This window comes from Chlorocebus sabaeus, chromosome 5 (assembly GCF_047675955.1).
Source record: "Chlorocebus sabaeus isolate Y175 chromosome 5, mChlSab1.0.hap1, whole genome shotgun sequence".
In the NCBI taxonomy this organism is placed as follows: domain Eukaryota; kingdom Metazoa; phylum Chordata; class Mammalia; order Primates; family Cercopithecidae; genus Chlorocebus; species Chlorocebus sabaeus.
Window position 1 is genome coordinate 3,024,582 of NC_132908.1, and position 27,906 is coordinate 3,052,487.

Genomic DNA, 27,906 nt, shown 5'->3' on the forward strand with positions numbered 1-27,906 from the left:
GTTACCACGCCCGGCTAATTTTTGTATTTTGAGTAGAGACGGCGTTTCATCATGTTGGTCAGGCTGCTCTCGAACTCCTGACCTCCTAATCCGCCTGCCTCAGCCTCCCAAATTGATGGGATTAAAGGCGTGAGCCACCGCGCCCGGCCGTTCATGTCTGATTTCTATATGAGATGCCGAAGCGAGCACTCGTGTCTGATTTTTTATTTCCCCACCCCACGCGCGCTGGACTAGATCACCTGCTGGGCAAGGGCGGGGTCTGCGTCCCTGCAGGGTCCTGGCAGCTCCCGCACCAGGACTTTGTTGAATGAATGACTTAACTGAGCGGGCCCCGCGGGGCGGGGCGTCCCGCAGCCAAACTCAAGGCGGGCGGAGGCGAGAGCTCCGCCCCGGAAGGCGGGGGCGGGGGCGGGGCGGCGGCCGTGGGTCCCTGCCGGCCGGCGGCGGGCGCAGACAGCGGCGGGCGCGGGACGTGCACTATGGCTCGGGGTTCGCTGCGCCGGTTGCTGCGGCTCCTCGTGCTGGGGCTCTGGCTGGCGTTGCTGCGCTCCGTGGCGGGGGAGCAAGCGCCAGGTACGCGGGACTTGGGGGTCGGAGAACCCCGGTCCGGGGCTCGGGAGCCGGATTGGGTGCCTGGAGAACAGCGCGGAACTGGGGGAACAGACGGATGTGGGTATCTGGGTTTAGGTGGCCTTCTAACAGCTCGCTCCCGGCTGTGGGAACTTCCATCACTCTCCAAGTTTCATTCACAATCCGGGCCTCAGTTTCTCCCACCGTCCAATTGGGGTTGGGGTGGGTTCTTCGGTTCCGAAAGTAGTTGGAAGTGGAGAGAGAAAGTAAGTGAGGGCGGGATGTTTAGTCTAGGAAGGGGCACGCCCCCAGCCTGGTCAGTACAGGGTCTAACTAGCCCCAGTGACCGACGAGTTGGGGAGGCCGTCGAGAGGCACTAGGGTCTGTGCCCTCTATACCATGTGGGGTGCCCCCTTCCATCCGGTGACTTCAGTGCCCAGCTATGCGGGGGGAGGGACCGGGGTCGGGCCCGGTGCCCAGGAGTGAGTCACCCGCCGGCGGCAGGGGGGTTGTGGGGACCTGACCCCCCCCACCCCCAGCGTCCCGCGCTACGCCCTCCCTCCCGGAGCTGCCGTGTCCCGGTCGGGCCGTGCGGTCACCTGTGAGGAATGCGCGGGGAGGGCGCCAGTGACTCACGTTATTCGAGCCGGCCGACCCTGACCTCAGACCCCAGAATAGCCGAGTCCCGCCCCCAGCCTCTGACCCGAGGCCCCCTCCCCAGGCACCGCCCCCTGCTCCCGCGGCAGTTCCTGGAGCGCGGACCTGGACAAATGCATGGACTGCGCGTCTTGCAGGGCGCGACCGCACAGCGACTTCTGCCTGGGCTGTGAGTGGGGTGCAGGGCCAGTGGCCAGCGGACCCCAGACTGGGAGAGAGGGTGGCTGGTGCGGAGAGGGGGGCCGAGAGCTTTGCATCGGGGAAGTCAATCGGGAGAAGGTGGGAGTTGGAAGGTGGCCCGGGTCAGGGAGGAGGCCACGGTTGGGAGAAGGCTGAAGGCTCAGTCTTAGGGGGCGGGGCTGGCCTGGAGAGGGGCGAGGTCTGATTCCGAGTCCCGCCCCCAGGCGCTGCGGCACCTCCTGCCCCCTTCCGGCTGCTTTGGCCCATCCTTGGGGGCGCTCTGAGTCTGACCTTCGTGCTGGGGCTGCTTTCTGGCTTTCTGGTGTGGAGACGATGCCGCAGGAGAGAGAAGTTCACCAGTAAGTGCGCCCTGGCCTGCCCAGCCCTGTCAGCACTCGGCCTTTTCTCTGCCCCTAACGACCCCACCTCTTATCTTGCAGCCCCCATAGAGGAGACCGGCGGAGAGGGCTGCCCAGCTGTGGCGCTGATCCAGTGACAATGTGCCCCCTGCCAGCCGGGGCTCGCCCACTCATCATTCATTCATCCATTCTAGAGCCAGTCTCTGCCTCCCAGACGCGGCAGGAGCCAAGCTCCTCCAACCACAAGGGGGGTGGGGGGCGGTGAATCACCTCTGAGTCCTGGGCCCAGGGTTCAGGGGAACCTTCCAAGGTGTCTGGTTGCCCTGCCTCTGGCCCTAGAACAGAAAGGGAGCCTCACGCTGGCTCACACAAAACAGCTGACACTGACTAAGGAACTGCAGCATTTGCACAGGGGGGGGTGTCCTCCTTCCTAGAGGCCCTGGGGGCCAGGCTGACTTGGGGGGCAGACTTGACACTAGGCCCCACTCACTCAGATGTCCTGAAATTCCACCATGGGGGTCACCCTGGGGGGTTAGGGACCTATTTTTAACACTAGGGGGCTGGCCCACTAGGAGGGCTGGCCCTAAAATACCGACCCCCCCCAACTCCCTAAAGAGGGGAGGAGATATTTATTTTGGGGAGAGTTTGGAGGGGAGGGAGAATTTATTAATAAAAGAATCTTTAACTTTAAATGGTTTGGAGAGGCAGTGATCCCCGACTGACTCCCCTGAGCTGGAGGGAGGGAGTGAGTCAGCCAGCCGCGGGGGCGGGGGTGAGGCGCTGACTCACACATTCTCAATGCCTGGAACTCAGCCGGCCAGGACCTGGCTGGCCCTAACAGTTTTCCAGGGAAGATCTTGAGGAGAAACCCCAGCATCCCGCACCTCTGCCCTCTCCACCATCCCCAAAAGCCCCAGGTTCTAGACTGAAGCCTTCCTTTGCTCAGCAATCTTTATTCAGTTCTTCTTGGGGGTGGGATGCCTCCCTTCCCATGCTCCCACCCCTCCCATCCCAGAGCTCCGTTGGGCTCAGTGTCCTCTGTTGAGGGAAGGTCTTGGTGCCCAGATGCCTGGTCTGCAGGAGAGGGAGGAACCTTGTCCCTTTGCAGGAGTCGCTGGTCTCTTCTGTTGTGGGGAAGAAGGAAGGTGGGAGGGGCAGTCCACCAGCACTCAGAGCTCCGTTATGTCTCCAGCTGGGGTTGCAGGGTAGGGGGGACTGGGGGTATCCCCCAGCCTCAGCAGACGGAGGGCCTCGGGGATGAGGCTGCCAGGGTAGCGCCAGAGAAGCAGCTCAGAGCAAGGGCTTCTAGAAGAAGAAATGACTGTCAGGGCATGGGGCTAAGGCTGGCCTAGCTGAGCACCTCCCACCAGGTCCAGGTCCCCAGGGACTCCTGGGTTCCCAGCACTTTCCAAAGAGCCAAGATGAGAAACAACCCAGAGGTCAGCTAGAGCTAAAAATGGCACGATGAGGCAGGGCCTGAGGTCAGCTGCGAGGACCGTCTGTGATTCTGCAGAAGGCCTGGCCAGTGAAGGAGCCTACCTGAGTGGGGGCAGGGCTTGGGGGAAGACCATGGGGGGGCTGCAGTAGGGGTGGTCATTGTGCAGGCTGAGTTGAGAGAAGTGGGTGGCCATGTTCTCCTCAGACAGAAACTGCTTGCGCAGAGGCTCCCTGGGGAGAGATGGGAGAGAGGCAGGCTGGGATATTGAGACAGGAGGCAGCCTGTTGGGGACCAGAGGTGACAGAGCTCTCGTTGGGAGTCCCTCCCTGCCCCCAAACTCACTGCTCCTCCTCCAGGCGCCGCTTGGTGCTCATGGGCACAGCTCCTCGGAGAGGGGAGCTGGGAAAAAAAGAGAGCCTGGTGCACCCCACCCTCTTGGCCCCTTCCCAAGGATATGCCCGCCTGAGCCTGCAGCATCAGCCAGGAGCCCCAAGCCCATTACTGTCTCAGCTGGTGCTGGTCTCCCCTCTCCTGGGCCATCCAGCAGCGTACTTCGGAAGTCTCGACCCTTAGCTGCAGCCCCAATACCATCTCAGCTCACGCCTAAGCCCCACCGATTCGCCCCATCCCGTGTTCATCCTGCAGACCAGCCCTGAGCACCCAGCCAAAGCTCCTGCGGCCCTTGGTCAGGCCCACCCTGGTCCCCCACACGCACCTGGCGTCCAGGCCCCGAGTCACCTCCAAGGCGGCCCGCGGGAGGCGCTGGGCCCCACCCTGGGGGCCTCGCTCCAAGGGCTGCTGAAGGATCATTGGGTTTTGGGGTCCTGCGGGTGGGATCTGGGCGACAGGGGAGGAGTCTCTGAGGGCGTGGCCCAGCGAGGATGGGCGTGGCTTTAGGCGGGCACAGCGGCGAGGTTCTGCGCGGGCGCGGAAGACGGGCGGCGCGTGGCGGAAGGCAGGCTTGCTCCTCGGGGTGGGGGAGGGTATCCGGCTTAGCGGGGCTGCAGTGGACACCACTTCTTAATGTCGGGGGTCTTCGCGGCGCTCACCTCGGCTCCTGGGGTTCAGGAAGGTACGCAGCACCCACCTTCGCGCTGAAGGCAGTAGGGCGCCACGGAGAGGAACCGCTGTAGGCACGTAAGGCCTCGTGAAGTTGCGTCGCACGCGGAGCACTCTGGGACTTGTAGTTCTGGAGATGGAGCGAGCTGTGCCGCTCGCTGTACCGCTGGGTCAGGTGAGACGGACGTGGTGTGCGCGTTGCCTTCTGGGATTTGTAGTCCATTCATGGCTGGGACGGGGCGGGCAGGGAACTGTGCCCTGAGTCCTATTTTGCCTGGGCTATTTGTGGAACTCAGACGCTGACCAGGGGGGCGGGAGAGTAACCCAGAAGTGCCTCAGGGGCTTAACGCAAGTCAGAGAGTAGGGATTATAAATCAGTACGTTTTTCTATGTTGGGGTAGTAGAGCCCCCCTTTTTTTTCTTTTATTTTCTAGTTCTTGCAAAGCACTTTTTTTTTTTTGAGACGGAGTCTCACTCTGTCAACTAGGCTAGAGTGCAGTGGCACGATCTCAGCTCACTGCAACTTACGCCTCCTGGGTTCAAGCGATTCTCCTGCCTCAGTTTCCTGAGTAGCTGGGACTACAGGCGTGTGCCACCATGCCCAGCTAATTTTGTGTTTTTAGTAGAGACAGGGTTTCACCATGTTGACCAGGCTGGTCTCGAACTCCTGACCTCAGGTGATCCTCCCGCCTCAGCCTCCCAAAGTGCTGGGATTACAGGTGTGAGTCACCATGCCTGGCCACATTTTTTTTTTTTTTTTTTTTTTTTTGAGATGAAGTTTCACTCTTGTTGCCCAGGCTGGAGTGCAATGGCTCCATCTTGGTTCACCACAGCCTCTGCCTCCCAGATTCAAGCAGTTCTCCTGCCTCAGTCTCCCAAGTAGCTGAGATTACAGGCATGCGCCACCACTCCCAGCTCATTTTGTATTTTTAGTAGAGATGGGTTTCTCCATGTTGGTCAGGCTGGTCTGGAACTCCAGACCTCAGGTGATCCGCCCACCTCGGCCTCCCAAAGTGCTGGGATTACAGGCGTGAGCCACTGCGCCCGGCCCCACATTTTTAAGTTTTTTGTTGAGACGGAGTCTCACTATTTTGACCAGGCTGCTCTCGAACTCCTGGCCTCCCCAAGTGGTGAATGACAGGCATGAGCCACCACACCCGGCTTCAGCACTGAGTGACAGCCCCATGTAAAGCTCTTGTCTATACACTAGCTCATCTAATTGTGATGGAATCTTCTGTGAGCTCCACTTGACAGTTGAGGAAGCTGGTAGGAGAGTGCTGGGTGCTTGCTCAGAGGTCCCTGAGGCATCACCTCGACTCACCCCTTCTTCAGTGTCTTCTTGGAGCCGCCCATGGGACTGCATGGGCAAGTGCTGGCTTGGGGCCGGGCCACCTCAAAAGAGGGCTGAGAAGTCAGGACAGTGGGAGGCCTGGCAGGTGTTGGGGGAAGCAGGAAGGAGTCTGTGGATGGGAGGTTTCATACATCCCAGGCAGGCCTCATCCAGTTCTTCCCTGCAGACAGAGGTGTTCCAGGCCTTGCAGCGGCTCCATATGACCATCTTCTCCCAGACTGTCTCACCATGTGGGAAGTTTCTGGCGGCTGGCAACAATTATGGGCAGATTGCCATCTTCAGGTACTCTCTGCCGCTGTCCACCCATTAGCCCTGGCACTTGGCCCTCATGGGACGGATGCCCCTGTTTCTGACTCCTGGGTCCCCTCCGCTGTCCCCTGCAGCTTGTCTGCTGCTTTGAGCTCCGAAGCTAAAGAGGAAAGTAAGAAGCCGGTGATGACTTTCCAAGGTGGGTATAGCTGTGGAGTCTGGCTTCGGGACTTTGGGTGGAATTGGTCGACTCAGTTCTGCATTTCTCTTTAGCCCATGATGGGCCCGTCTATAGCATGGTCTCTACCGATCGACATCTGCTTAGTGCTGGGGATGGGGAGGTGAAGGCCTGGCTTTGGGCGGAGATGCTCAAGAAGGTAAGGAGTTGAGCTCGGGAAAGGGCTGGGGTGCCTGGACCCAGAGAGAGCCTTTGAGGTCAATTGGTATTTTCCCTTTTGAAGGGGTGTAAGGAGCTGTGGCATCGTCAGCCTCCGTACAGGTGAGCCAGAGCCACGTGGATAGAGGGGGCATCGGGGTGAAGTGACTTCCTCACTGACCCTGCCTTTCCTTCCCCAGGACCAGCCTGGAAGTGCCTGAGATCAATGCTCTGCTGCTGGTCCCCAAGGTCTGAGCCCCATGTGACTGTTCTTGTCCAAACTTTGATCCTTCACCCTCTGCCTACCCTGATTTGACATTGACTTCCTGCCTCACCCTGCTCACTCCACAGGAGAACTCCCTCATCCTGGCTGGGGGAGACTGTCAGTTGCACACTATGGACCTTGAAACTGGGACTTTCACGGTGAGCAGGGTCTTGGAGCCCTAGAGCAGGTCCAGGCCAGGGAGAGGCACTCTTCCTAGGTCTCCTCCTGACATCGCCCCTTTACGTGCAGCGGGTCCTCCGGGGCCACACAGACTACATCCATTGCCTGGCACTGCGGGAAAGGAGCCCAGAGGTGCTGTCAGGTGGCGAGGATGGAGCTGTTCGACTTTGGGGTAAGGAGGTGGCTGGCTGGAGGGCAAGATGGCAGTGAAGGAGGCTGAGGTGAGTGGGGCACGACTCACAGTTCTTTCCCCGCAGACCTGCGCACAGCCAAGGAGGTCCAGACGATCGAGGTCTATAAGCACGAGGTGAGGGTCTGTCCATGGCCATTGTCCTCTTCCCCTCCTGCTCCTTGAATTCTGCATGTCTTCACCTCTTTCCCTCCCCCGCCGCCCAGGAGTGCTCGAGGCCCCACAATGGGCGCTGGATCGGATGCTTGGCAACTGATTCCGACTGGATGGTGAGCTGGACAGACTGTGGGATTGGATGGCAGCTCCGGGCCCTGTCAGCTGTGGGCCTGTAGTTCACAGCTGGGGACTCCCACCTTTTTGTCCAGGTCTGTGGAGGGGGCCCAGCCCTCACCCTCTGGCACCTCCGATCCTCCACACCTACCACTGTCTTCCCCATCCGGGCGCCACAGAAGCATGTCACCTTCTACCAGGACCTGGTGAGTCCCTGTCTCTCACTTCTGCCACCCCCACTGACTCTTCCCTTCAGTCATGACCCCTGAGCACCTTCCCTGTCCTCTGCAGATTCTGTCGGCTGGCCAGGGCCGCTGTGTCAACCAGTGGCAGCTGAGCGGGGAGCTGAAGGCCCAGGTGCCTGGCTCCTCCCCAGGGCTGCTCAGCCTCAGCCTCAACCAGCAGCCCGCCGCGCCTGAGTGCAAGGTGGGTCTGGCAGGGGCCATGGGGTGGCTGGGAGGCAGGGGTGTGGGCAGGCCAGTCATGCCCCTCTTTTCTCCAGGTCCTGACAGCTGCAGGTAACAGCTGCCGGGTGGATGTCTTCACCAACCTGGGCTACCGAGCCTTCTCCCTGTCCTTCTGACCTCCGACGACACCCCCAGCCAGCCCAGGGTTTTAGAGTGTTTTTCATTTTCTTTTTTACAATAAAGTTTCAGGTTTTTTTTCCGTGCTCTTTCTTTCCACGAATGGAGACCAAATCGGTGGAGTGATTTATATATTACTCTGCCCCATCTTGATACATAAATACCCAGCCCCATTCCTGCCCTAGAAAAGATAGACCTATATTGATTCGGAAAATAGCTCTGTTCACCTGCCCCTGCCACCCACCTGGAGCTCCTGCCCCACAAAGCTGGCCCCTGCTCCGGATGAGCCCCTGCTCCCGATGAGCCCTTGCCCAGCATCCTGGGGTGGGGAGGGCATCAGCTCCTTTTGGAAGACAATCCAGGCCCTGTCGCTTAATTGGCCAGAAGAGGAAAGTGAGCCCCTAAGCGGGCAAGGGCAGCCCCTGGGCCCAGCCGTCAGGTCCTTCGGAAGAGGTTGCTGAGAAAGCCACCGGCGGGCCCGGGGCCCAGGCGCAGCGAGAAGCGGGGCGCGGCACGGTGCGGGGTCGACGATGACGCGGCGGCGGTCAGTTCCTTCTGGCGCTGTGAGCGCAGCTGCTGCCCGATCACCACCTGCATGTCGTCCTGTGGGAGGCCGTGGTCGGCTCAGTACAGGTCCCCCCCTCCCCGCCCTCCTCCGCACACGGACCCCGCCCCTCACCTGCCAGGCCTCCAGCTCCTGCGTGAGCGCCACCTTCTGGCGGATGGCGCGCAGCAGCTCCCGGGACAGGGAGTCTCGCTCCAGCGAGACGCGGTTGAGCTCCAGGGACAGCTCCAGGGCCCTAGGCGGGGAGGGGCGGACGACGCGTTTGAGGGCGCTAGGGCTTCAGGGAGCCGGGGTGGCGGGGGAATTCTGGACCCGGACGGGAGGAGGGCTGCCAACACCTAGATCAAGGAGGTCAGTGGGCCCCTGGGTGGGAGTGGGGATCATTATAACCCGTATCAGAAGAGGAATCAGGAGCCCAGGAGGGCCCAGAGGGCGCTGGGGTGGTGGTGGATGGCTTGAGGCTTACTTGTTCACGGCCTCGTCCCGGTCTGAGAGGGCACTGTGCAGGGCCTCCCCAGGGTCTTCCTGCGCCCGCAGCTCCTTCTGCCTCTGCAGCTCTTCCCGCAGGGACTGCAGCTCTGCCTGCTGCAGTGAGATCTGTGAGCAGAGGAGGGGCCGTGCGGCAGATGGGCCAATGGGCCTTTCAGTCCCTGCTTCTCCCAGCAGCCCCGACTCTGGCTTTCCCCAGCCCTCTTCTGCCGGCGACAGACACCCCAGGCAGCTGTAGCCCTGTGCTGGAGACTCCAAGATGAGCCCTCTGAGACCCTCAGGCTGGTGCAGGGTGGGGTGGAGCAGGGTTAGTTGGAGTGGTATAACCCTGCAGGAGGGATGCAGGGAGAAGCACTGGAAGTGGAACTAAGCGGGGAGGTGCTGTCTAGGAAGTCTTCCTGGAGGAGGTGGCATGCAGGCTGGCTCTTGAAGTAAGTTTGTTGAGATGAAGACCGATCCAGGTATAGGGAGCTTAGTGGGCAAAGGCTGGGAGGTGGACATGGGAGACAGAAACTGACAGCTAGAGGGGCCCTGCATCCAGCATAGTGCCCTCTCCCCCACCTCATCTTGCAGCTTGGCCACTTCCGCCTCCTTCTCCAGTATCTCCGCTGGGCTGAGGGATGTTCGCTTCTTGGGGGGCTCTAAGCTCTCTTCCAGGGGTGAAGGCTGGGGACTGGATACCTCTCGGGTCTTTGGGGACCGGCTGGTCTGTGGGCCAAAGAAATGGGTTGGTGGTGTGGAGTCTATTAGGGAAGGGAGGAAAGGCGGAGCCTGCGACCCTCTCGATGGCACAGGTAAGGGAGCTGAGAGCCCACGAGCTCACCGGGGTGTCTCCGCGTGCTTCGGCGCTCTGGCCCTGGTCGCCGTCCTCGAGGCTGTGGGCCAGTTCTGACTGCAACGAGGCACCCGACACGTCGGCGTCCTGGAGGCGTGACTCCTCCTCCAGTTCCGAGACGCGCCGCTGCAGCCTCCGCAGCGCGCTCAGCGCCTCCCCGGCCTCGGACCGTGCGCGTTCCAGCTGTGGACGGTCCCGCAGACGGAAGCGCAGGTGGTCAGCGGGACACACCCAGCGCCGGCATCCCGCGGCAGGTCCACGCGGGGGCGCCGTGGAGGGCCCTGCACCCCATCGGCCCAGGCTGTTCCCGTTCCTGGATCGCTGGGCGCCTTGGGCCATGCACCTCCCTCAGCAGACACACAATTTCCTCGCCTATAAAGCAGGGCCCCACCTCGAAGAGCCCTATTCCGTCCCCTGCCCAGTCTACCTCCGCATTCACTAATTGTTTCATGCAGCATTTATCGGTGCTACTGAGGCTGCTTGTCCCACAGTAGTAAAAAGGGGCACTGGGATGCGAAGGCAGGCAAGCTGACCCCAAAGTGCAGACTCCTTTGATCTCTAACATCAGACCCCACGTCCTCTTTTCATTTCTTTTTCTCCATCTCCATTGCCCAGCCATGGTCTAGGGGCTGTCATTCCTGGCCTGAGCTCTGGCATCAGCCCCCTCCCTGCCTTTTCAGCTGCCAGGCTCTGATGTATTCTAAGAGCATGCCTCCCCTGCTTAACAGCCTTCCGTGGCTCCCACTTGCCCATGGGCTAATGCCCATGCTCTTGTGGGCCAGCCTCTGGACCTCTCAGTGATCCAGCTCTGGCCTCATCTCCCAGAAAACGCTGAAGCCATTGCTAAGGGTCCAGGCAGTTGTATCCCCTAGCCCTGCAGGTCACCTCCAGGTTGTGCTCCCGCCTCTCCCGCCTCAGCAGCAGCAACTCCTCGTGCGTGGTCTGCAGTCGGCCCTGGCCCTTCTCCACCTCCTCACGCAGGCCTCTGATCTGGGCCTCCAGGTCCTGCCGGCGGCTCTGCAGCATCTGGTTCTGGGGAAAGGCCTGAGAGCTGGGGAGGGGGGCAGCCCCCTCCCAGCCCCCGGCCCGGCTTTTTTGTCTCAGACAATCCCCCAGCCCCAGCTGAAACTCACTTCCCCCTGCAGACTCTCCAGCCGTGTCCTCAACTCTGCCCCAGCCAGTGCCTGAGCCTGGCACTGTCCCCGAAGGGTGTCCAGTTCCCTCTGAAGTTCCTGCTCAGTCTGGGAGGCCTGAGGAGGTGGAAAGGGGGGCAGAGGAGCCTCAGCACCATGCCCAATGCACCCACTCCCCACTGGGGACCAAGGCGTCCTCCTCCACCTTGTCCACCTGAGCCAGCTGCTGGCTGAGCCGGAGGTTCTGCTCGCTGAGCTCGCTGAGGGCCCGTGCCCGTTCTCGCCCACTGTCCTGCTGCTCCGAGCGCTGCTCCCCGAGCTGGGCCCGCAGGGCCTCCACGTCCCCCTCCAGCTCCACGGCCCTGGCCTCCCACTCGGCTCCTCGGGCTGCCAGGCCTCGCCGGAGCTCATGGTTCTCCTGCTGGAGCTGCTGTGGGGGCCAGGGCAGAGGGACAGAGGCAGAGAGGCACCGATGAGACTGGGCAGGCAGAGAGATGGGGATGGAGGGACAGACACCTAGGGAGAAAGCCTAAGGGGGCCTTGTGTCCAAGATAGACACAAAAGCAAGGGAGAATGAGGGAGGAAGAATGAGCAAGACCCAGAGATTTAGAGGGAAGGTTCCGGGCAGACAGGACGCGTGGGCCCAGGGCAAGGGTGGGGATGGGGCTCTCTGATGACCACTCACCTCCAGCTGTTGCCTGGGCTTCTGGACCCGAGGTCGCAAGCGCCGTTTTTGGCGCCTGAGTCTGGCAGAGTTCAAGCCCCGGCCCATGGCAGCACACACCTGCTGTGTCCCAGGGGCTCTGGAGGCCTGGACTCTGCCCAGCCCCCTCCCCAGCTGCTGCTAGCCAGTTCCCTCTAATTAACCCTGGTCAGCCCCGCCTCGGCCCCAAAACCTGTCTGACCAGCGGCGGAACGCCCTGGCACACCCAGATGCCCAGCGTGGGGAAGCAGATGAGTCGGGGGTTAACCTCTGGCCCACTCTCTCTAGGCTCTCAAAGCGGGATGGGCTTGGACGAAGGTGACAATTGCCACAGCTACTGCAGTGACTGGCAGGTACCCTGCATTAGGGGTTTATCTGCATTACTTCATTTCATCCACTAGAGGGAGAATCACTAACGTCCTGGGTTTAGATGAAACTGAAGCTCATAGTTGCTAAGTGCCTTGCCTAAGGACACACAGTCATTTATTTTTGTTTTTATTATTTATTATTATTTTGTTGAGACAGATCTTCACTCTTTTGCCCAGGCTGGAGTGCAGTGGCACGATCTCGGCCCATGGCAATGTCCACCTCCCAAGGTCAAGAGATTCTCCTGCCTCAGCCTCCCAAGTAGCTAAGATTACAGGTATGCACCACCTTGCCTGGCAAATTTTTTTTGTTTTCTTAGTAGAGATGGGGTTTCACCATGTTGGCCAGGCTGGTCTTGAACTCCTGGTCTCAAACAATCCACCCTCCTGGGCCTCCCAAAGTGCTGGGATTACAGGCGTGAGCCACCATGCCCACACAATAACTTCACAAAGCAGGGATGCCAACTCAGGCAGCAGAACTTTTAACCAAATCCTGTAGGGACAATACAGCTTCAGGATTAAGCTGTCAGGTTCAAGGTCACATTGTCCTGGCTGATATTCGGCTCTGCTGATGCCTTGTGGTCTGGACACAATATCTCTAAGTCCATTCACCCACACTACTATCAATCCTCCCGTATTTCCTGAGCTCCGCTTGTTCTGGGGTCTGCTGTCAGCGGTACATGAGACCACCAAGTTCACTGCTTCCAGTGGCTTAGAGTCCAGAGGGCATGGACACATGCCGAAGCCAGGTAATTTCAGGGGGACAGTAAGGGCTGCAAAGAGACCCAGGAAGTGATGGAGAGTAAGGAGTGGGGTAGGGGTGGAGGGTCCTTCAAGGGGGATGTCATGTTTGAGTTGACTTCTGCAGGACAAGAAGAGCCACCAGAAAGAAGGCTAGGCATTAAGGGACAGCAAGTGCAAAGTTCCTGAGGGAACAAGCGTGAGTTCTTGGAGGAACTGAAAAGAGCCCTCATTGTGGGGGAGAGGGTGGATCGGCTGCTCTTCTTGGAGGAAGGGAGAAAGGGGTGGTGTTGCTGTGGTGAGGTCAGGGAGGAGCCCAGCGCGCCGGGACTTTTAGGCTCTGGGGAAGAGTTTCGGTTTCATTCTAAGTGTGAGGGGGAGATTCTGGTTGAGGAGTGAAATGATGTGATTTGCAGCTTTTGAAAATTCCGGGCTGTCCCTTAGAGAATGGGCTCCAGGGGTCAAAGGTGGAAGCTGGGGGCTGGGCGCAGTGGCTCATACCTATAATCCCAGCACTTTTGGAGGTTGAGGCAAGTGGATCACCTGAGGTCAGGAAGTCGAGACCAGCCTGGCCAACATGGTAAAACCCCGTCTCTACTAAAAATACAAAAATTATCTGGGCTTGGTGGCACACACCTGTAATCCCAGCTACTCAGGAGGCTGAGGTGAGAGAATCACTTGAACCCAGGAAACAGAGGTTGCAGTGAGCTGAGATCGCACCACTGCACTCCAGCCCGGGCAACAGAGTGAGACTCCCTCTAAAAAATAATAATAATAAAAGAGTGGAAGCTGGGGACTCAGGAGCAGGTGGCTGGAGTGTCTGGGGCAGAGGTGATGGAGGCTGTGATCTGTGATTAGCTTGGAGGCTGCAGAGCCAACGAGTGGGTGGTTGGAGTCTAGTCTAGAAGAATCAAAACGGCTTGTGGATACTGGGGGGAATTTGTACATTCAAGAATGTTTGAGCACATTGACTCACACCTGTAATCCCAACACTTTGGGAGACTGAGGCAGGTGGTTTGGTTGAGCCCAGGAGTTTGAGGCCAGCCTGGGCAACATGGTAAGACCCCATCTCTACAGCAAATGCAAAAATTAACCAGGTATGGTGGTGCATGTGTGCCTGTAGTCCCAACTACTCAGGAGGCTGAGATGGGAGGATTGCTTGAGCTCGTGATGTTGAGGTTCCAGTGAGCTATGATTGCACCACTGCACTACAGCCTGGGTGACAGAGGGAGCCCGTGTCTCACCAAAAAAAAAAAAAAAAAAGGGCCAAGGAGGTGCACAGGCTCTGGTCCTCAAGTGGGAAGGCAAGGATGGGGACAGCAGGTGATGTGGGCATGGAATCGAGTGTGTGGAATCAAGTGCCACTTGTGTTGAGATGCCCACTAGGTGGCCTGGTGGAGAGGGTTAGCTACCCAGGTCAGGCTCAGGGCAGTGGTTGGGGCCAGTGCAGCAGATGAAGGAGGGTGTTCAGGAGACCAGATGTGAGCCCCAGAGCAAGAATTTGGCCAAAAATAGAACCTGGGTAGAGGGAACTGTTCCTGCCTCATTGGGCTGGGCAAGAATCAATGGAGAGTCATGGAAAGCACTGTCCAGTGCCAGGCAGGGTGTAGACACCCATGACTGTTGCCTGGTGTTCTGCGATACTGCTGACGAGCTAGACACGAGATCCAGAGAGGGCCAGCAGCTGACCCAGGGTCACACAGCTGGACAAGGGTCTGAACCCAGTTTTTTATTTTTTATTTATTTTTTATTTATTTTGAGACGGAGTCTCACTCTGTCACCCAGGCTGGAGAGCAGTGGCATGATCTTGGCTCATAGCAACCTCTGCCTCCCAGGTTCAAGTGATTCTCCTGCCTCAGTCTCCCAAGTAGCCGGGACTACAGGTACACCCCATCATGCCTGGGTAATTTTTTTTTGTATTTTTAGTAGAGACGGGGTTTCACCATGTTGGCCAGGCTGGTCTCGAACTCCTGACCTCAAGTGATCCAGCCACCTCAGCCTCCCAAAGTGCTGGGATTACAGGTGTGAGCCACCATGCCTGGCCTGAGAATTCACGCCTTTTTTCCTTTCCCTTCCCTTCCCTTCCTTTCTTTTTTTTCTTTCTTTTCTTTTCTTTTTTCTTTCTCCCTTCCTTCCTTCCTTCCTTCCTTCCTTCCTTCCTTCCTTCCTTCCTTCCTTCCTTCCTTCCTTCCTTCCTTCCTTCCTTCCTTCCTTCCTTCCTTCCTTCCTTCCTTCCTTCCTTCCTTCCTTCCTTCCTTCCTTCTTTCCTTCTTTTTTTTTTTTTTTTCCAGGATCTTACTCTGTCAGCCAAGCTGTAGTGCAGTGGATCATAGCTTACTGCAGCCTCAAACTCTTAAATTCCTGGGATCAAGTGATCCCCCTGCCTCGGCCTCCTGAGTAGCTGAGACTATAGGTGCCACTACCACATCCAGCTAATTTTCTTATTTTTTGTAGAGACAGAGTCTCACTGTGTTGCCCAGGCTGATTTTGAACACTGGGCTAGTGATCTTCCTGCCTTGGCCTCCCAAAGTGCTGGGATTACAGGTGTGAGGTACTGTGCCCGGCACCCAGAGTTCCTGTTATTTACCACTAGGCAACATTGCCAGGGGGACTGGGCCCAGCTCTGATCTGTTCCAATGTCCTCCCCCTGCCCCACTGTCCTCCCCGGTTCCTCTCTCCTTCCTTTGCCTGACCCCCTCCCCTTGTCCTCTCCAGGCCCACCCGTCCTCCTCTGCCCACCCGGCCACCCAACCAGTCCAGTGCTAGCTCACTTCCTCACGCTCCAAGTGCTGGGCGCTCAGCGTCTCCAGCTGCCGCCGCAGCTCCTCATTTCGCTCCAGAAGCATCTTGCCGAGCTCCGCCGCCAACAGCAGGTCTTTCTCCTTCTGCTGCAGCTGCAAGGCTAGGTCCTCGGGCTCCTCAGGCCCTGGGCCCCCTCCCAGGAATGAGTCCCTCCGCTCCAGCACAAAGGGGACGAAGCCCTCGTCGCCGCTGGGAGAGGCGCCCCCCGAGAGCAGCCCCGACGGGAAGCTGGGCCCATCTGGAGAATTCATGTCACCTGCAGCATCTGTGGGGACAGGTGACTGCGGGACACTCTACTCTGCAGTCTGACAGGGGCTCACCCTCCGCCCAACACCTGGCCCTCCAGGAATTCTCCACCTGCTGCCAGCCTGCCAGGTCCTGCAGCCAGGGCTTCCTGAGCCACGAAGGGTTAATGACCTGTGTTTTGGCCACCCAGTTCCGTTAATGTCCCTGGGGTAAACTGAGGCAGCAAGCAGAAGGAAATGACCTGCCCAGCCTTTGGCCTCTGCTACACAATCTCTGTCCCCAGGAAAGTTCATTCCAGTGCTCCAGGGCCACAGGCCACCTCCGCTCCCTGTCCCCTCTCTTCCCAGAACCCAGCAGTTTGGCTCGTAGCCCCTCGCCATCTGAGACAGTTCCCAGAACCCAGGTTCTCAGGGACTCAGCAGTTGGCGTTGAGCCCAGCCCCTTCTCCTCCCAGGAATGCAGGACCCTAAGACTTGGGAACTGAGGTGTCTTCGACCCCAGGAATCCAGCTCCCTCCCCTACCAGAAGCCCGGATCCCAGCTGCTGACCTCCCAGCTCTCTGGCACTCATTCTCCTGTTACCTCCTGAGCAGGTGCTTTGACTCCACCCTCCAGAATCAGAGGTCCCCACCTCCAATGTCCCCCACCAAGGATTCCCACCCCAGTCCCCACTTTCCACAGGACTCAGGCATTCATGTCCCAACCCCTCCGGACTCAGGAGTCCTGACCCTCAACCCCCCAGTTTCCAGGGCCCTGGCATAGGGCCCAGGACAGGGCGAGGTAACAGGTTGTGCCGGCCGCCCGACTGTAGCGCGGCTCGGAGTTTCTGTTTACTTCCCGGCCCGCCCCTGGGGACGGGAGCCCTGCGCTCCTCTAGGGTTGCTCAGGGGTTGGGGTTCAGGGGCTCAGGTCAGAGGGTCCGACGCACCGGGCTTACCAGACCCAGCCCTCAGGGTGATCTCCACCCACTAGGGGCACACACCTGTGCTCCCCCTCCTCCTCTCGCCTGATGTCCATGTGCAGTCCTGCTTGCAGGACCTGAGTGTCACCGTGGTCCTAGCCCAGCTGCCCCTAGGCCGCTCCCGAGAATCTCCCTGACTTGGCCCTCGCTCGCCCCGCTCCCCCCACCCCCTCCACCCGAGAGACCCAGACATGGAAACCTCTCCCCCTACCCTTCCGCATTTAGCTGCCCAGGTGTTGGGGCCTCCAGCCCCCCGACCCCGGCCCCAGATGTCGGAAGCCCGGAGAAGGGGTTGGGCTGACCCCCGACGGCTGAGTTCCTGCCGGCGCCCCCGGTTCCCCGGCGATCTCGGTTCCCCTGCCCCCGCCCTGGTTCTCCAACTTTCTCTGCCGACACGGCCGGACAAGTCCCTCCCCAAGCTCGAGGGGCCCGGCCCTCGGCGTCCCCTAGACTCTCACCCGAAGCCGCCGGGCTCCCTCCGAGGTTCCCGCGGTCTCCGGTCCCCTCTTCCGGAGGCGGCTCCAGGTGTGCGGCCGATAGAGGTGAAGGGGCGGGGCCGCGGGAGAGGCCGGGGCGCTCCCTGGCTGCCTGAATGGCCGGGCGGGGTCGAGGGAGAGTCGCTTCCACCTGGGTGGGGGGCACTGGCCCATCCTGCTGTGGTTGCAAATGGCCTGGCCAGTTAACTGAGCACCTACTGTGTGCAGATCCCACATTGAGGTAGCCGCGGCTTCTTTGCTGTCAGGACTGCCTTGCCCTGTGGGGGTAGGAACTCATTAGCAATGACAACAACATTGAATCTGACATCTTAAGCACTCGGCTAAGTAAACTTTTTTAGTTTTTAGAGATGGGATCTTGCTCTGTCACCCAGGCTGGAGTGCAGTGGCACCATCACCACAACCTCGTCCTCCCAGGGTGAAGTGATCTTCCCACCACAGCCTCTCCAGTAACTGGGACTACAGGTACATGCCACCATGCCCGGCTAATTTTTGTACTTTTTGTAGGGGTGGGGTTTCACTATGTTGCCCAGGCTGGTCTCAAACTCATGGATTCAAGTAATCCTCCCGCTTCAGCCTCCCAAAGTTCTGGGATTACAGGCATGAGCCACTGCTTCTGGCCAAGTAAACTCTTTTATAGGCATAACTTGTTGACTTTTTTTTTCTGAGACGGAATTTTACTCTTCTTGCCCAGGCTAGAGTACAGTGGTGCCATCTCAGCTCACAGCAGCCTCCTCTCCTGGGTTCAAGTGATTCTCCTGCCTCAGCCTGACCAGTAGCCGGGACTACAGGTGTGCAGCACTACACCCAGCTAATTTTGTATTTTTAGTAGAAACAGGGTTTCAACGTGTTGGCCAGGCTGGTCTCAAACTCCTGACCTCGTGATCCGCCCACCTCGGCCTCCCAAAGTGCTGGGATTAGAGTGAGCCGCCGCCCCGGCTCAACTTGTTGACTTTCATGATGACCTGAGGAGGAGGAACTGTTGTCATGCCCATCTTACAGATGAGAAAGCTGAGGCTCAGGGGCGGGGCGGCGGTCCTCCACCTTGTTTGGGGTTCCCTGGTCAGAACTTGAAGGTGAACAGCACAAGTGTGGCCTTAGGGTCATGCTCTTTACTGATTCCCACGCCACAGACAAGGACACTGTAGCACATGCAGTGAAAGTGACTTGCCCAGAGCCATGCCCGAGTCCACATGGCTCCAGACCTGGTGCTCTCAGTTCCTGAGTTATGCAGAGCTGAGGACCATGCTGTTGTCTGGGACAGGGGCCTTGGTGTGGAGATGGGAAGATCTGGGACTAGCGACCCAGGGTGGCTTGGGCAGCAGTGATGCCCCAGCCATGGCCTTGTGTCTTATCACGATTTATCTCCAGGCTCCAGGGCTCCCTGGGCCTCGTGACAGGGGCTCCTGGCCTGGAGAGCAGGTCAGATGGAAGGCTGGGAGCAGCGATGTGCTGGTAAGCATTTAACAACAGGCTCCCTGGTTAAAACAGAAGCCCTTGCTGGTTGCATTTGCCAATTTCCATGATGCAATACATGCTCCTTGGCTGACTTCAGCTACTCACCTGGCCTCACTGAGTTCGGAGGTAGAAGGGGCCGTGCACATCACCTGTGGCTGGCCAGTGTCAGGTGGGTCCGTGCACCTCTGGCTGGGGGTCAGGACCCCTGAGTCTTGGGGGACTGGGGGCTACTTACCTGGGTTCTAGAAAAACTGGAGGAGGGTGGGCGCTGGGACTCCTGGCTTGTGGGAAAAGGGATGCAAGGACTCCTTGGAGGGGTGACTTAGGAACTGGGACTCCTGGGCCCTGGGGCTGGGACAGGGTTTTCTGCCAGCAGAGAGTAGGGGAGCTGATTTGTCTTAGAGCCACATTGCCCAGCAAGGCTGCCACTTTCTCCCACTGCACCTGTGGGAGCAGCCTGGTAGCCTCTGGAGGGCTGAAGACACCCCAGCCTCCCCGGGTGCTGCTATGTGACCCTCTGGAAATATAAGCTCAGTGTCCCCTCCAAATGCCAGTCACCCTGGGCCCCACTCACACCCACACTTAGCACATCTTGAGCGTCTCCTGCCAGACTGAGCTCATCCCGGGATGAAGTGATCACAGCCCTACTTCCAGAAGGTTCATAGTTCACCTGGGCCATGGGAGGGAGCATAGGCCTATAAACCAGAAATGAACCAATAAAACAGTACAGCAAAGGTGCTTGGCCCATGGGTGCTGGCATCACATGGCTTCAGTCCAGGATCCAGTTGGCCACATACCAGATGTGATGTGTGTGCCTGTGCCCTTCAGCTGATTAACCTCTGCAGCCCTCAGTTTCCCCATCTGTAAAATGAGGATGATAGTTCCTAGCTTATAGGGATATGAGGATTTTTTCTGCGACGGAGTCTCGCTGTGTCCCCCTGGCTGGAGTGCAGTGGTGAGATCTCGCCTCCCTGCAACCTCTGCCTCCTGGGTTCAAGCGATTCTCCCACCTCAGCCACCTAAGTAGCTGGGATTACAGGCGTGCGCCACCACACCCAGCTAGTTTTTGTATTTTTAGTAGAGACAGGGTTTCACTGTGTTGACCAGGATGGTCTTCAACTGACCTCAGGTGATATGCCCACCTCCGCCTCCCAGAGTGCTGGGATTACAGGTGTGAGCCACCGTGCCTGGCCAGGTGTGAGGATTAAATGAGGGTGAAGTGCCAGCACTTAGTCCTTGCTGGTGATCTCTGCATGGCCACCAGAGATGACTCACCTGCATGTCACACTGTATTTCACCCTCAGAGCAACCCCATGAGATCATGCCATTCACAGGTGAGGAGGCCAGCTCAGAAAGGCAAAGTCATTTGTCTGTGGGTACATAGCACAGCCTTCATCCCAGCTTGCCTAGCTCTCAGCCTCAGTCACTCTTGGGAAATTTGTGTTGTTTTTGTTTTTTTCGGAGACAGGGTCTCACTCTGTCACCCAGGTTGAAGTACAGTAGCATGATCATAGCTCACAGCAGCCTTGAAGTCTTGGGCTCAAGCGATCCTCCTGCCTCAGCCTCCTGAGTGACTGGGACTACACACAGATGCCACCATGCCCTGTTAACCTTTTTACTTTTTGTAGAGATGTGGTCTTGCTATGTTGCCTAAGCTGGTCTCAACTTCTGGCCTCAAGAAATCCTCCTGACTTGGCCTCCCAAAGTGATGGACTTGGAGGCATGAGCCAGTGTGCCTGGCTTTGTATATTTGAATTTGGTCCTCAGTCTCCTCTGGACCCAGGAGTCCTGGCCTCCATCTCCCTGTTGGGCCTAAGAGTCTTGGCCACCCAGCACACAGGGGCCCTCAGCCCTCGACTCACCCCCAGGCTCCTTGCTGATCCCAGGAGAAAGATGAATAGGAGGGACACAGTGACCTCAGGGAAGGCCCAGGGAGGCTGGGACATGTCTGGTTAAGAAGGGAGGGACTGGCCGGGCACGGTGGTTCATGCCTGTAATCCCAGCACTTTGGGAGGCCAAGGAGGGTGGATCACGAGGTCAGGAGCTCAAGACCAGCCTGGCCAAGATGCTAAAACCCCATCTCTACTAAAAATACAAAATTTGGCAGGGCGCAATGGCTCACGCCTATAATTCCAGCACTTTGGGAGGCCGAGACGGGCGGATCACGAGGTCAGGAGATCGAGACCATCCTGGCTAACATGGTGAAACCCCGTCTCTACTAAAAAATACAAAAAACTAGCCGGGCAAGGTGGCGGGCGCCTGTAGTCCCAGCTACTCGGGAGGCTGAGGCAGGAGAATGGCGTAAACCCGGGAGGCGGAGCTTGCAGTGAGCCGAGTTCGTGCCACTGCACTCCAGCCTAGGCGACAGAGCAAAGACTCCGTCTCAAAAAAAAAAAAAAAAAAAAAAAAAAAATATATATATATATATATAAAATTAGCCGTGTGTGGTGGCATGCGCCTGTAGTCCCAGTTACTCAGCAGGATGAGGCATGAGAATCGCTTGAACCCAGGAGATGGAGGTTGCAGTGAGCCAAGACCATGCCATTGCACTCCAGCCTGGGAGACAGAACGAGACTCCATCTCAAAACAAAAACAAAATCAAAAAACAAAACAAAACAAAGTATAAAAATTAGCTGGGCATGGTGGCACGCGCTTGTAATTGCAGCTACTCAGGAAGCTGAGGCAGGAGAATCAGTTGAACCCGGGCAGCAGAGGTTGAAGTGAACCGAGATCGCACCACTGCACTCCAGCCTGGGTGACAGAGCGAGACTCCATTCCAAAAAAAAAAAAAGAAGGTAAGGATGATCACCCAGCCTCACCTGCTCTCCAGCCCAAACAAGCCAGCTTCCCAGGTGCTTAGTTTGGAATGCCCTCCCCACCTTTCCATCCACCGCTGAGCCCTGGGGGGTTCTGAGTCTTGGCTGGGAGTGGAGGAGGGGTCGTCCCTGGGGAAGCCTTCTCAGATCTCAAAATACCTTGGGAGTCTATGCTAGGCATCCAGAGGCCAGTAGGACCCCACTCTGCTCCTTGCCCTTCCCCAGAAGCAGCCTGGTAGAAATAACTTGGGTCCAGATCCAGGTGCCTCCAGGCTTTTATGACATGTGCTACGTCCATGAACAGTAGGTAATATTGTTTGGAACAGTAAAAACCTTTATATAAAATATTTCACACAGAATTCATTGTTCTGCAACTTGGTTTCCTGTTCGTTTGTTTTTTTAATGTATGCTTATGTTTCCAAGTGTTTTCTCCCACTTACTAAAAAAAAAAAAAAATCAGGGCAGGCATGGTGGCTCACGCCTGTAATCCCAGCACTTTGGGAGACTGAGGAGGCAGGTGGATCATGGGGTCAGGAGTCCAAGACCAGCCTGGCCAAGATGGTGAAACTCCCTAATAAAAATACAAAAAATTAGCTGGGCATGGTGGCAGACGCCTGTAATCCCAGCTACTCGGAGGCTGAGTCAGGAGAATCGCTTGAACCCGGGAGACAGGCGTTGCAGTGTACTGAGAATGCGCCACTGCATTTCAGCCTGGGCGACAGAACGAGACTCTGTCTCAGAAAAAAAAAAAAAAAAAAAAAATTAGCTTTGGCTGGGCACAGTGGCTCACACCTGTAATCCTAACACTTTGGGAGGCTGTGGTGGGCAGATAACTTGAGACCAGAAGTTCGAGACCAGCCTGGGAAACATGGCAAAACCCCGTTTCTACAAACAAATATAAAAATTAGCAGGGCATAGTGGCGTGTGCCTGTAGTCCCAGCTACTCATAGGGCTAAGGCAGGAGGATCACTTGAGTCCAGGAAATGGAGGCTGCAGTGAGCTGAGATTGTGCCACTGTACTGCAGCCTAGGTGACAGAGCAAGACCCTATCTCAAAAAAAAAAAAAAGGCCGGGCGCGGTGGCTCAAGCCTGTAATCCCAGCACTTTGGGAGGCCGAGACGGGCGGATCACGAGGTCAGGAGATCGAGACCATCCTGGCTAACATGGTGAAACCCCGTCTCTACTAAAAAATACAAAAAACTAGCCGGGCGAGGTGGCAGGCGCCTGTAGTCCCAGCTACTTGGGAGGCTGAGGCAGGAGAATGGCGTAAACCCGGGAGGCGGAGCTTGCAGTGAGCTGAGATCCGGCCACTGCACTCCAGCCTGGGCGACAGAGCGAGACTCTGTCTCAAAAAAAAAAAAAAAAAAAAAAAAAAAAATCAGCTTTATTGAGGTAGGTATTAGCTTCCTAGGGCTGATGTATGTAACAAAATATCCACCAGCTTGGGAAACAGAGCAAGACCCCCTCTCTGCAAACAAAATTAATAATTAGTGGCACATACCTGCGGTCCCAGCTACTTGGAAGGCTGAGGTGGAAGGATCCCTTGAGCCCAGGAAGTCGAGGCTGCAGTGAGCCATGATTGCATCACTATACTCCAGCCTGAATGAGACAGCAAGACCCTGTCTCAAACAATAAAAGGAAACAAACAAACAAACAAAACACAAACTGGGCTTACACAACAGAAAATTATTGTATTACAGTTCTGGAGGCCAGAAGCCTGAAATGAGGATTGGTTCCTTCTGAATGTCCCTCTTCTATAAAGATGTCAGCTGTTGAATTTAGGGCCCACCCTAAATCTAGGATGATCTTATCTTGAGATTTTTAACGTATGTCTACAAAGACCCATTTTTATTTTTTCTTCTCTTTCTTTGAGATGAAGTCTCACTCTGTCACCCAGGCTGGAGAGCAGTGGCACGATCTCGGCTCACAGTAACCTCTGTCTCCCGGGTTCAAGCAATTCTCCTGCCTCAGCCTCCTGAGTAGCTGGGACTACAGGTGCGTGACACTACGCCCAGTTAATTTTTGTATTTTTAGTAGAGATGGAGTTTCACAATGTTTACCAGACTAGTCTCAAACTCCTGAGCTCAAGCAATCTGCCTGCCTTGGCCTCCCAAAGTTCTAGGATTGCAGGCATGAGCCACTGCACTCGGCAAGACCCTATTGTCAAATAAGGCCACATTCTTGCAGACCTGGGGGTAGGACTTGTACATATCTTTTTTTAGGGGGGGGGACACAATTTTTTTTTCTTTTTTTGAGATGGAGTCTCACTCTGTTGTCCAGGCTGGAGTGCAATGGCACAATCTCAGCTCACTGCAACCTCCACCTTCCAGGTTCAAGCGATTCTCCTGCCTCAGCCTCCTGAGTAGATGGGATTACAGGTGCACGCTGCCATGCCTGGCTAATATTCGTATTTTAGTAGAGATGGGGTTTCACCATATTGCCCAAGCTGATCTCGAACTCCTGAGCTCAGGTAACTCACCGGCCTTAGCTTCTCAAAGTGCCAGGATTACAGGTGTGAGCCACTGTGCCCAGCTTGGGGGATGCAATTTAACCCACTACAAGGAACACTTTACATATAATTAAATTTATCAATTTTATGTCTTTCAGTTGATGAGTTTTGACAAATATATTCAGCAAGAAAACTACCACCACAATCATGATGAATCACCCCAAAATGTTGTCCTTGCCCCTTTGCAGTCCCTCTCTTTCCCCACCCCAGCCTCTGGCAACCACTAATCTGCTTTCTTTTTTCCTTTTTTCTTTCCAACTCTCCAGGAGTGGGGGATGCAGTGTGCTGTGATGGAGCCTGTGAATAGTTACTGCACTCCAGCCAGAGCAAGAGAGCAAGACCCTGTTTTTTTTTTGTTGTTGTTGTTTTTGAGACAGAGTCTCTCTCTGTTGCACAGGCTGGAGTACGATGGTGTGATCTCAGCTCACTGCAACCTCCACCTCCTGGGTTCCAGCGATTCTCCTGCCTCAGCCTCCTGAGTAGCTGGGATTATAGATGCGTGCCACCACGCCCGGCTAATTTTTGTATTTATTATTATTATCATTATTTTTGAAACAAAGTCTCATTCTGTCCCCCAGGCTGGAGTGCAGTGGTGTGATCTCAGCTCACTGCAACCTCTGCCTCCCGGGTTCAAGCGATTCTCGTGAGTCAGCCTCCCGAGTAGCTAGGATTACAGGCATGCGCCACCATGTCTGGCTAATTTTTGTATTTTTTTTTTTTTTTTTTTTTTTGAGACGGAGTCTTGCTCTGCCGCCCAGGCTGGAGTGCAGTGGCCGGATCTCAGCTCACTGCAAGCTCCACCTCCCGGGTTCCCGCCATTCTCCTGTCTCAGCCTCCCGAGTAGCTGGGACTACAGGCGCCGCCACCTCGCCCGGCTGGTGTTTTGTATTTTTTAGTAGAGACGGGGTTTCACTGTGTTAGCCAGGATGGTCTCGATCTCCTGACCTCGTGATCCGCCCGTCTCGGCCTCCCAAAGTGCTGGGATTACAGGCTTGAGCCACCGCGCCCGGCCCTAATTTTTGTATTTTTAGCAGAGACAGGGTTTCACCATTTTGGCCAGGCTGGTCTTAAACTCCTGACCTTAGGTGATCTATCCACCTTGGCCTCCCAAAGTGCTGAGATTACAGGTGTGAGCTACCGCACCGGCCTAATTTTTGTATTTTTAGTAGAGATGTGGTTTTACCATGTTTGCCAGGCTGGTCTTGAACTTCTGACGTCATGTAATCCACCTCGGCCTCTCAAAGAGCTAGGATTACAGGCATGAACCACACCAGCCAGCAAGACCTTGTCTCTTGTCTCTAAAAAAAGAAAAGAAAAGTTGCAGGAATAGTGCAATGAATAGCCTCCAAGTAGGCTTACAACGGTGAATATTCTATTAGATTTTGCATTATGTTCCTTTCAGACTACACACACCCATAAACATTTTGCTAAACCATTGGCTACTTCAGCTGGCATCTCCCTAGGATAAGGATGTTCTCCTACATAATCTCGAACATTATCTCATTCAAAAAAGTGAACACTGGTAAAATAGATACAATGACCGTATCTAATATATAGCCCATGTTCCCACATTCAAATGTTCCCAGGAATGCCCTTTTTAGATTACTTTTTAAAAAATCCAGGATCCAGGCCAGGTGTGGTGGCTCACGCCTATAATCCCAGCACTTTGGGAGGTCCAGGTGGGTGGATCACCTGAGGTCAGGAGTTCAAGACCAGCCTGACCAACATGGTGAAACCCCATCTCTATTAAAAATACAAAAATTAGGCCAGGCTCAGTGGCTCACGCCTGTAATCCCAGCACTTTGGGAGGCCGAGGCGAGTGGATCACGAGGTCAGGAGATCGAGACCATCCTGGCTAACACAGTGAAACCCCGTCTCTACTAAAACTACAAAAAATTAGCTGGGCGTGGTGGCAGGCGCCTGTAGTGCCAGCTACTCGGGCGTCTGAGGCAGGAGAATGGCGTGAACCCAGGAGGCAGAGCTTGCAGTGAGTCCAGATTGCGCCACAGCACTCCAGCCTGGGCGACAGAGCGAGACTCCGTCTCAAACAAACAAACAAACAAAAATTAGCCAGGCGTGGTGGTATACACCCATAACCCCTGCTAATCTGGAGGTTGAGAATCGCTTGAACCTGGGAGGCAGAGGCTGCAGTAAGCCAAGATGGCATCACCACATTGTAGCCTGGGTGACAGAGCAAGGCTCTGTCTCAAAAAGAAAACAATTAAAAATCCAGGATCCAATCCAAGGTCATATATTTCATTTAGCCATCAATTTTTTTTTTTTTTTTTTTTTGAGATGGAGTCTTGCTCTGTCGCCCAGGCTGGAGTGCAGTGGCACAATATCGGCTCACTGCAAGCTCCGCCTCTCGGGTTCATGCCATTCTCCTGCCTCAGCCTCCCGAGTAGCTGGGACTACAGATGCCCACCACAATGCCCAGCTAATTTTTTTGTATTTTTAGTAGAGACGGGGTTTCACTGTGTTAGCCAGGATGGTCTTGATCTCCTGACCTCGTGATCTGCCCGCCTTGGCCTCCCAAAGTGCTGGGATTACAAGCATGAGCCACTGCACCTGGCCTTTAGCTGTCATTTTTATTTAGTCTCTCTTTTTTTCTAAGACGGAGTCTTGCTCTGTCGCCCAGGCTGGAGTGCAGTGGTGCGATCTCGGTTCACTGCAAGCTCTGACTCCCAGGCTCACACAATTCTCCTGCCTTAGTCTCCCTAGTAGGTGGGACTACAGGCACCCGCCACCACGCCCAGCTAATTTTTTGTATTTTTAGTAGAGATGGGGTTAGTCACCTTGCCTTCTTCTGTGTCTTTCAGGGCATTCACATGTTTTGAATAATTCAGGCAGTTGTTTCTAAAATGTTTCTGAGACCAGGTGCAGTGCCTTGTTCCTGTAATCCCAATGTTTTGGGAGGCCAAGGCAGGAGTATCAATTGAGCCCAGGAGTCTGAGGCTGCAGTGAGCTGTGATTGCGCCACTGGACTCCAGCATGGGTGTCAGAGCGTGACTCTAAGAAAAAAAAAATTATTTCAGAGATGTATCCAGGATGATGCATCTGGGTTGAGCTTGTGTTTATTAACCACTGTATAGTAACCCATCCAATCTTTAAACTCCTAGAAAAAAACAAAACAAAAAGATGAAAAAACAAAAACAACCCCCCAAAACACAAATAAAAAAATAATAAAAGCAAACAAACAAACATAAAGAACGTAATATGATAAAAATAAACTCCCACCATTTCTCCACTCCCATTTCTCATAGGAGTATGAGAGAACACCCTTGTATATAGATCTCCGTGGACACACAGGCGGAATTCTCACTCTGTCACCACCTAGAAGTCAAATTAGTGGGTGAGAGTTCCAGTAATCTCTTGCAGCATCACTACTCCACAATCTAGAGGCTTATGACAACAGTTTGTGGCCAGGAGCAGTGGCTCATTCCTGTAATCTCAGCACTATGGGAGTCTGAGGCAGGAGAATCACTTAAGCCCAGGAATTCAAGACCAGCCCGGGCAACATAGTGAGACCCCGTCTCTCTCTCTCTCTCTCTCTCTCTTTTTTTGATACGGAATCTCACTTTGTTGCCAGGCTGGAGTGCAGTGGATGTGATCTCAGCTCACTGCAACCTCCGCCTCCTGGGTTCAAGCAATTCTCCTGCCTCAGCTTTCCAAGTAGCTGTGACTACAGGTGCGCACCACCATGCCCAGCTAATTTTCGTTTTTTTTTTAGTAGAGATGAGGTTTCACCATGTTGGCCAGGATGGTCTCAATCTCTTGGTCTTGTGATCTGACCACCTTGGCCTCCCAAAGTGTTGGGATTACAGGCGTGACCCACCACGCCTGGCCAATGAGACTCCATTTCTATAAAAATTAACTGAACATGGTGGTGCATGTGTATAGTCTCAGCTACTTGGGGGCTAAGATGGAGGATTACGTGAGCCCAGGAGGTGGAGGCTGCAGTGAGCTGTGATTGCGCCACTGTACTCCAGCCTCGATGACAGAGGGAGACCCTGCCTCAAAATAAATAATAAATAAAAAGACAATTGGCTTTTCTCTCTCTCA

General features: G+C 55.9%; 4 protein-coding genes and 1 pseudogene across 6 annotated transcripts; 3 read left to right on the top strand and 2 right to left on the bottom strand.

The window, feature by feature from the left end:
* The first annotated feature begins 412 nt into the window (after nt 1–412).
* Nucleotides 413–2,458, top strand: TNFRSF12A (TNF receptor superfamily member 12A). Its single transcript, XM_007983231.3, has 4 exons — nt 413–573; nt 1,292–1,396; nt 1,632–1,766; nt 1,848–2,458. Exons 1-4 carry the CDS (start codon nt 480–482, stop codon nt 1,901–1,903), a joined length of 390 nt encoding a protein of 129 aa, XP_007981422.1. The 5' UTR covers nt 413–479; the 3' UTR covers nt 1,904–2,458.
* A 241-nt stretch (nt 2,459–2,699) lies between these two features.
* Nucleotides 2,700–4,021, bottom strand: HCFC1R1 (host cell factor C1 regulator 1). Of its 2 annotated transcripts, XM_007983242.3 has the most exons (4): nt 3,920–4,021; nt 3,547–3,603; nt 3,306–3,434; nt 2,700–3,071 (listed from the first exon to the last, which is right to left on the bottom strand). In XM_007983242.3, the coding sequence occupies exons 1-4, from the start codon at nt 4,012–4,014 to the stop codon at nt 2,936–2,938; spliced, it is 417 nt and encodes a 138-aa protein (XP_007981433.1). In that variant the 5' UTR covers nt 4,015–4,021; the 3' UTR covers nt 2,700–2,935. The 2 variants fall into 2 exon arrangements, with proteins under 2 accessions (XP_007981433.1, XP_007981444.1); XM_007983253.2 differs by lacking the exon at nt 3,547–3,603.
* A 306-nt stretch (nt 4,022–4,327) lies between these two features.
* On the top strand, nt 4,328–7,807 carry THOC6 (THO complex subunit 6). Its single transcript, XM_007983233.3, has 13 exons — nt 4,328–4,438; nt 5,781–5,896; nt 5,998–6,062; nt 6,137–6,240; nt 6,325–6,362; nt 6,440–6,488; nt 6,591–6,662; nt 6,754–6,856; nt 6,942–6,991; nt 7,081–7,143; nt 7,240–7,350; nt 7,436–7,570; nt 7,647–7,807. The coding sequence occupies exons 1-13, from the start codon at nt 4,400–4,402 to the stop codon at nt 7,725–7,727; spliced, it is 1,026 nt and encodes a 341-aa protein (XP_007981424.2). The 5' UTR covers nt 4,328–4,399; the 3' UTR covers nt 7,728–7,807.
* BICDL2 (BICD family like cargo adaptor 2) lies at nt 7,753–27,655 on the bottom strand. 2 transcript variants are annotated; one of them, XM_073015083.1, is made up of 13 exons: nt 26,640–27,655; nt 25,028–25,142; nt 22,837–22,954; nt 17,026–17,321; nt 15,331–15,642; nt 10,965–11,180; nt 10,751–10,867; nt 10,503–10,649; nt 9,606–9,800; nt 9,344–9,490; nt 8,760–8,890; nt 8,408–8,528; nt 7,753–8,331 (listed from the first exon to the last, which is right to left on the bottom strand). In XM_073015083.1, exons 2-13 carry the CDS (start codon nt 25,028–25,030, stop codon nt 8,164–8,166), a joined length of 1,971 nt encoding a protein of 656 aa, XP_072871184.1. In that variant the 5' UTR covers nt 25,031–25,142; nt 26,640–27,655; the 3' UTR covers nt 7,753–8,163. The 2 variants fall into 2 exon arrangements, with proteins under 2 accessions (XP_072871184.1, XP_072871185.1); XM_073015084.1 differs by having other exon boundaries at nt 22,837–25,142.
* On the top strand, nt 15,603–17,032 carry LOC119621187 (putative uncharacterized protein FLJ46214; annotated as a pseudogene).
* Nucleotides 27,656–27,906: the final 251 nt, after the last annotated feature.

Excerpts from the sequence above, each read along its gene's own strand:
- TNFRSF12A (XM_007983231.3), top strand. The coding sequence starts at position 480 with ATGGCTCGGGGTTCGCTGCGCCGGTTGCTGCGGCTCCTCGTGCTGGGG. Across the intron at positions 574-1,291 it reads GGCGGGGGAGCAAGCGCCAG|GCACCGCCCCCTGCTCCCGC; the intron begins GTACGCGGGACT and ends CCCCCTCCCCAG. Across the intron at positions 1,767-1,847 it reads CAGGAGAGAGAAGTTCACCA|CCCCCATAGAGGAGACCGGC; the intron begins GTAAGTGCGCCC and ends CTTATCTTGCAG.
- HCFC1R1 (XM_007983242.3), bottom strand. The coding sequence starts at position 4,014 with ATGATCCTTCAGCAGCCCTTGGAGCGAGGCCCCCAGGGTGGGGCCCAG. Across the intron at positions 3,435-3,546 it reads CGGCGCCTGGAGGAGGAGCA|GGAGCCTCTGCGCAAGCAGT; the intron begins GTGAGTTTGGGG and ends ATCTCTCCCCAG. Across the intron at positions 3,072-3,305 it reads CAAGCCCTGCCCCCACTCAG|AAGCCCTTGCTCTGAGCTGC; the intron begins GTAGGCTCCTTC and ends TTCTTCTTCTAG.
- THOC6 (XM_007983233.3), top strand. The coding sequence starts at position 4,400 with ATGGAGCGAGCTGTGCCGCTCGCTGTACCGCTGGGTCAG. Across the intron at positions 5,897-5,997 it reads GGGCAGATTGCCATCTTCAG|CTTGTCTGCTGCTTTGAGCT; the intron begins GTACTCTCTGCC and ends TGTCCCCTGCAG. Across the intron at positions 6,241-6,324 it reads GGGCGGAGATGCTCAAGAAG|GGGTGTAAGGAGCTGTGGCA; the intron begins GTAAGGAGTTGA and ends TCCCTTTTGAAG.
- BICDL2 (XM_073015083.1), bottom strand. Across the intron at positions 15,643-17,025 it reads AGGGAGCCCGGCGGCTTCGG|TCACCTGTCCCCACAGATGC; the intron begins GTGAGAGTCTAG and ends AGTGTCCCGCAG. Across the intron at positions 8,529-8,759 it reads CGGGACGAGGCCGTGAACAA|GGCCCTGGAGCTGTCCCTGG; the intron begins GTAAGCCTCAAG and ends CTCCCCGCCTAG.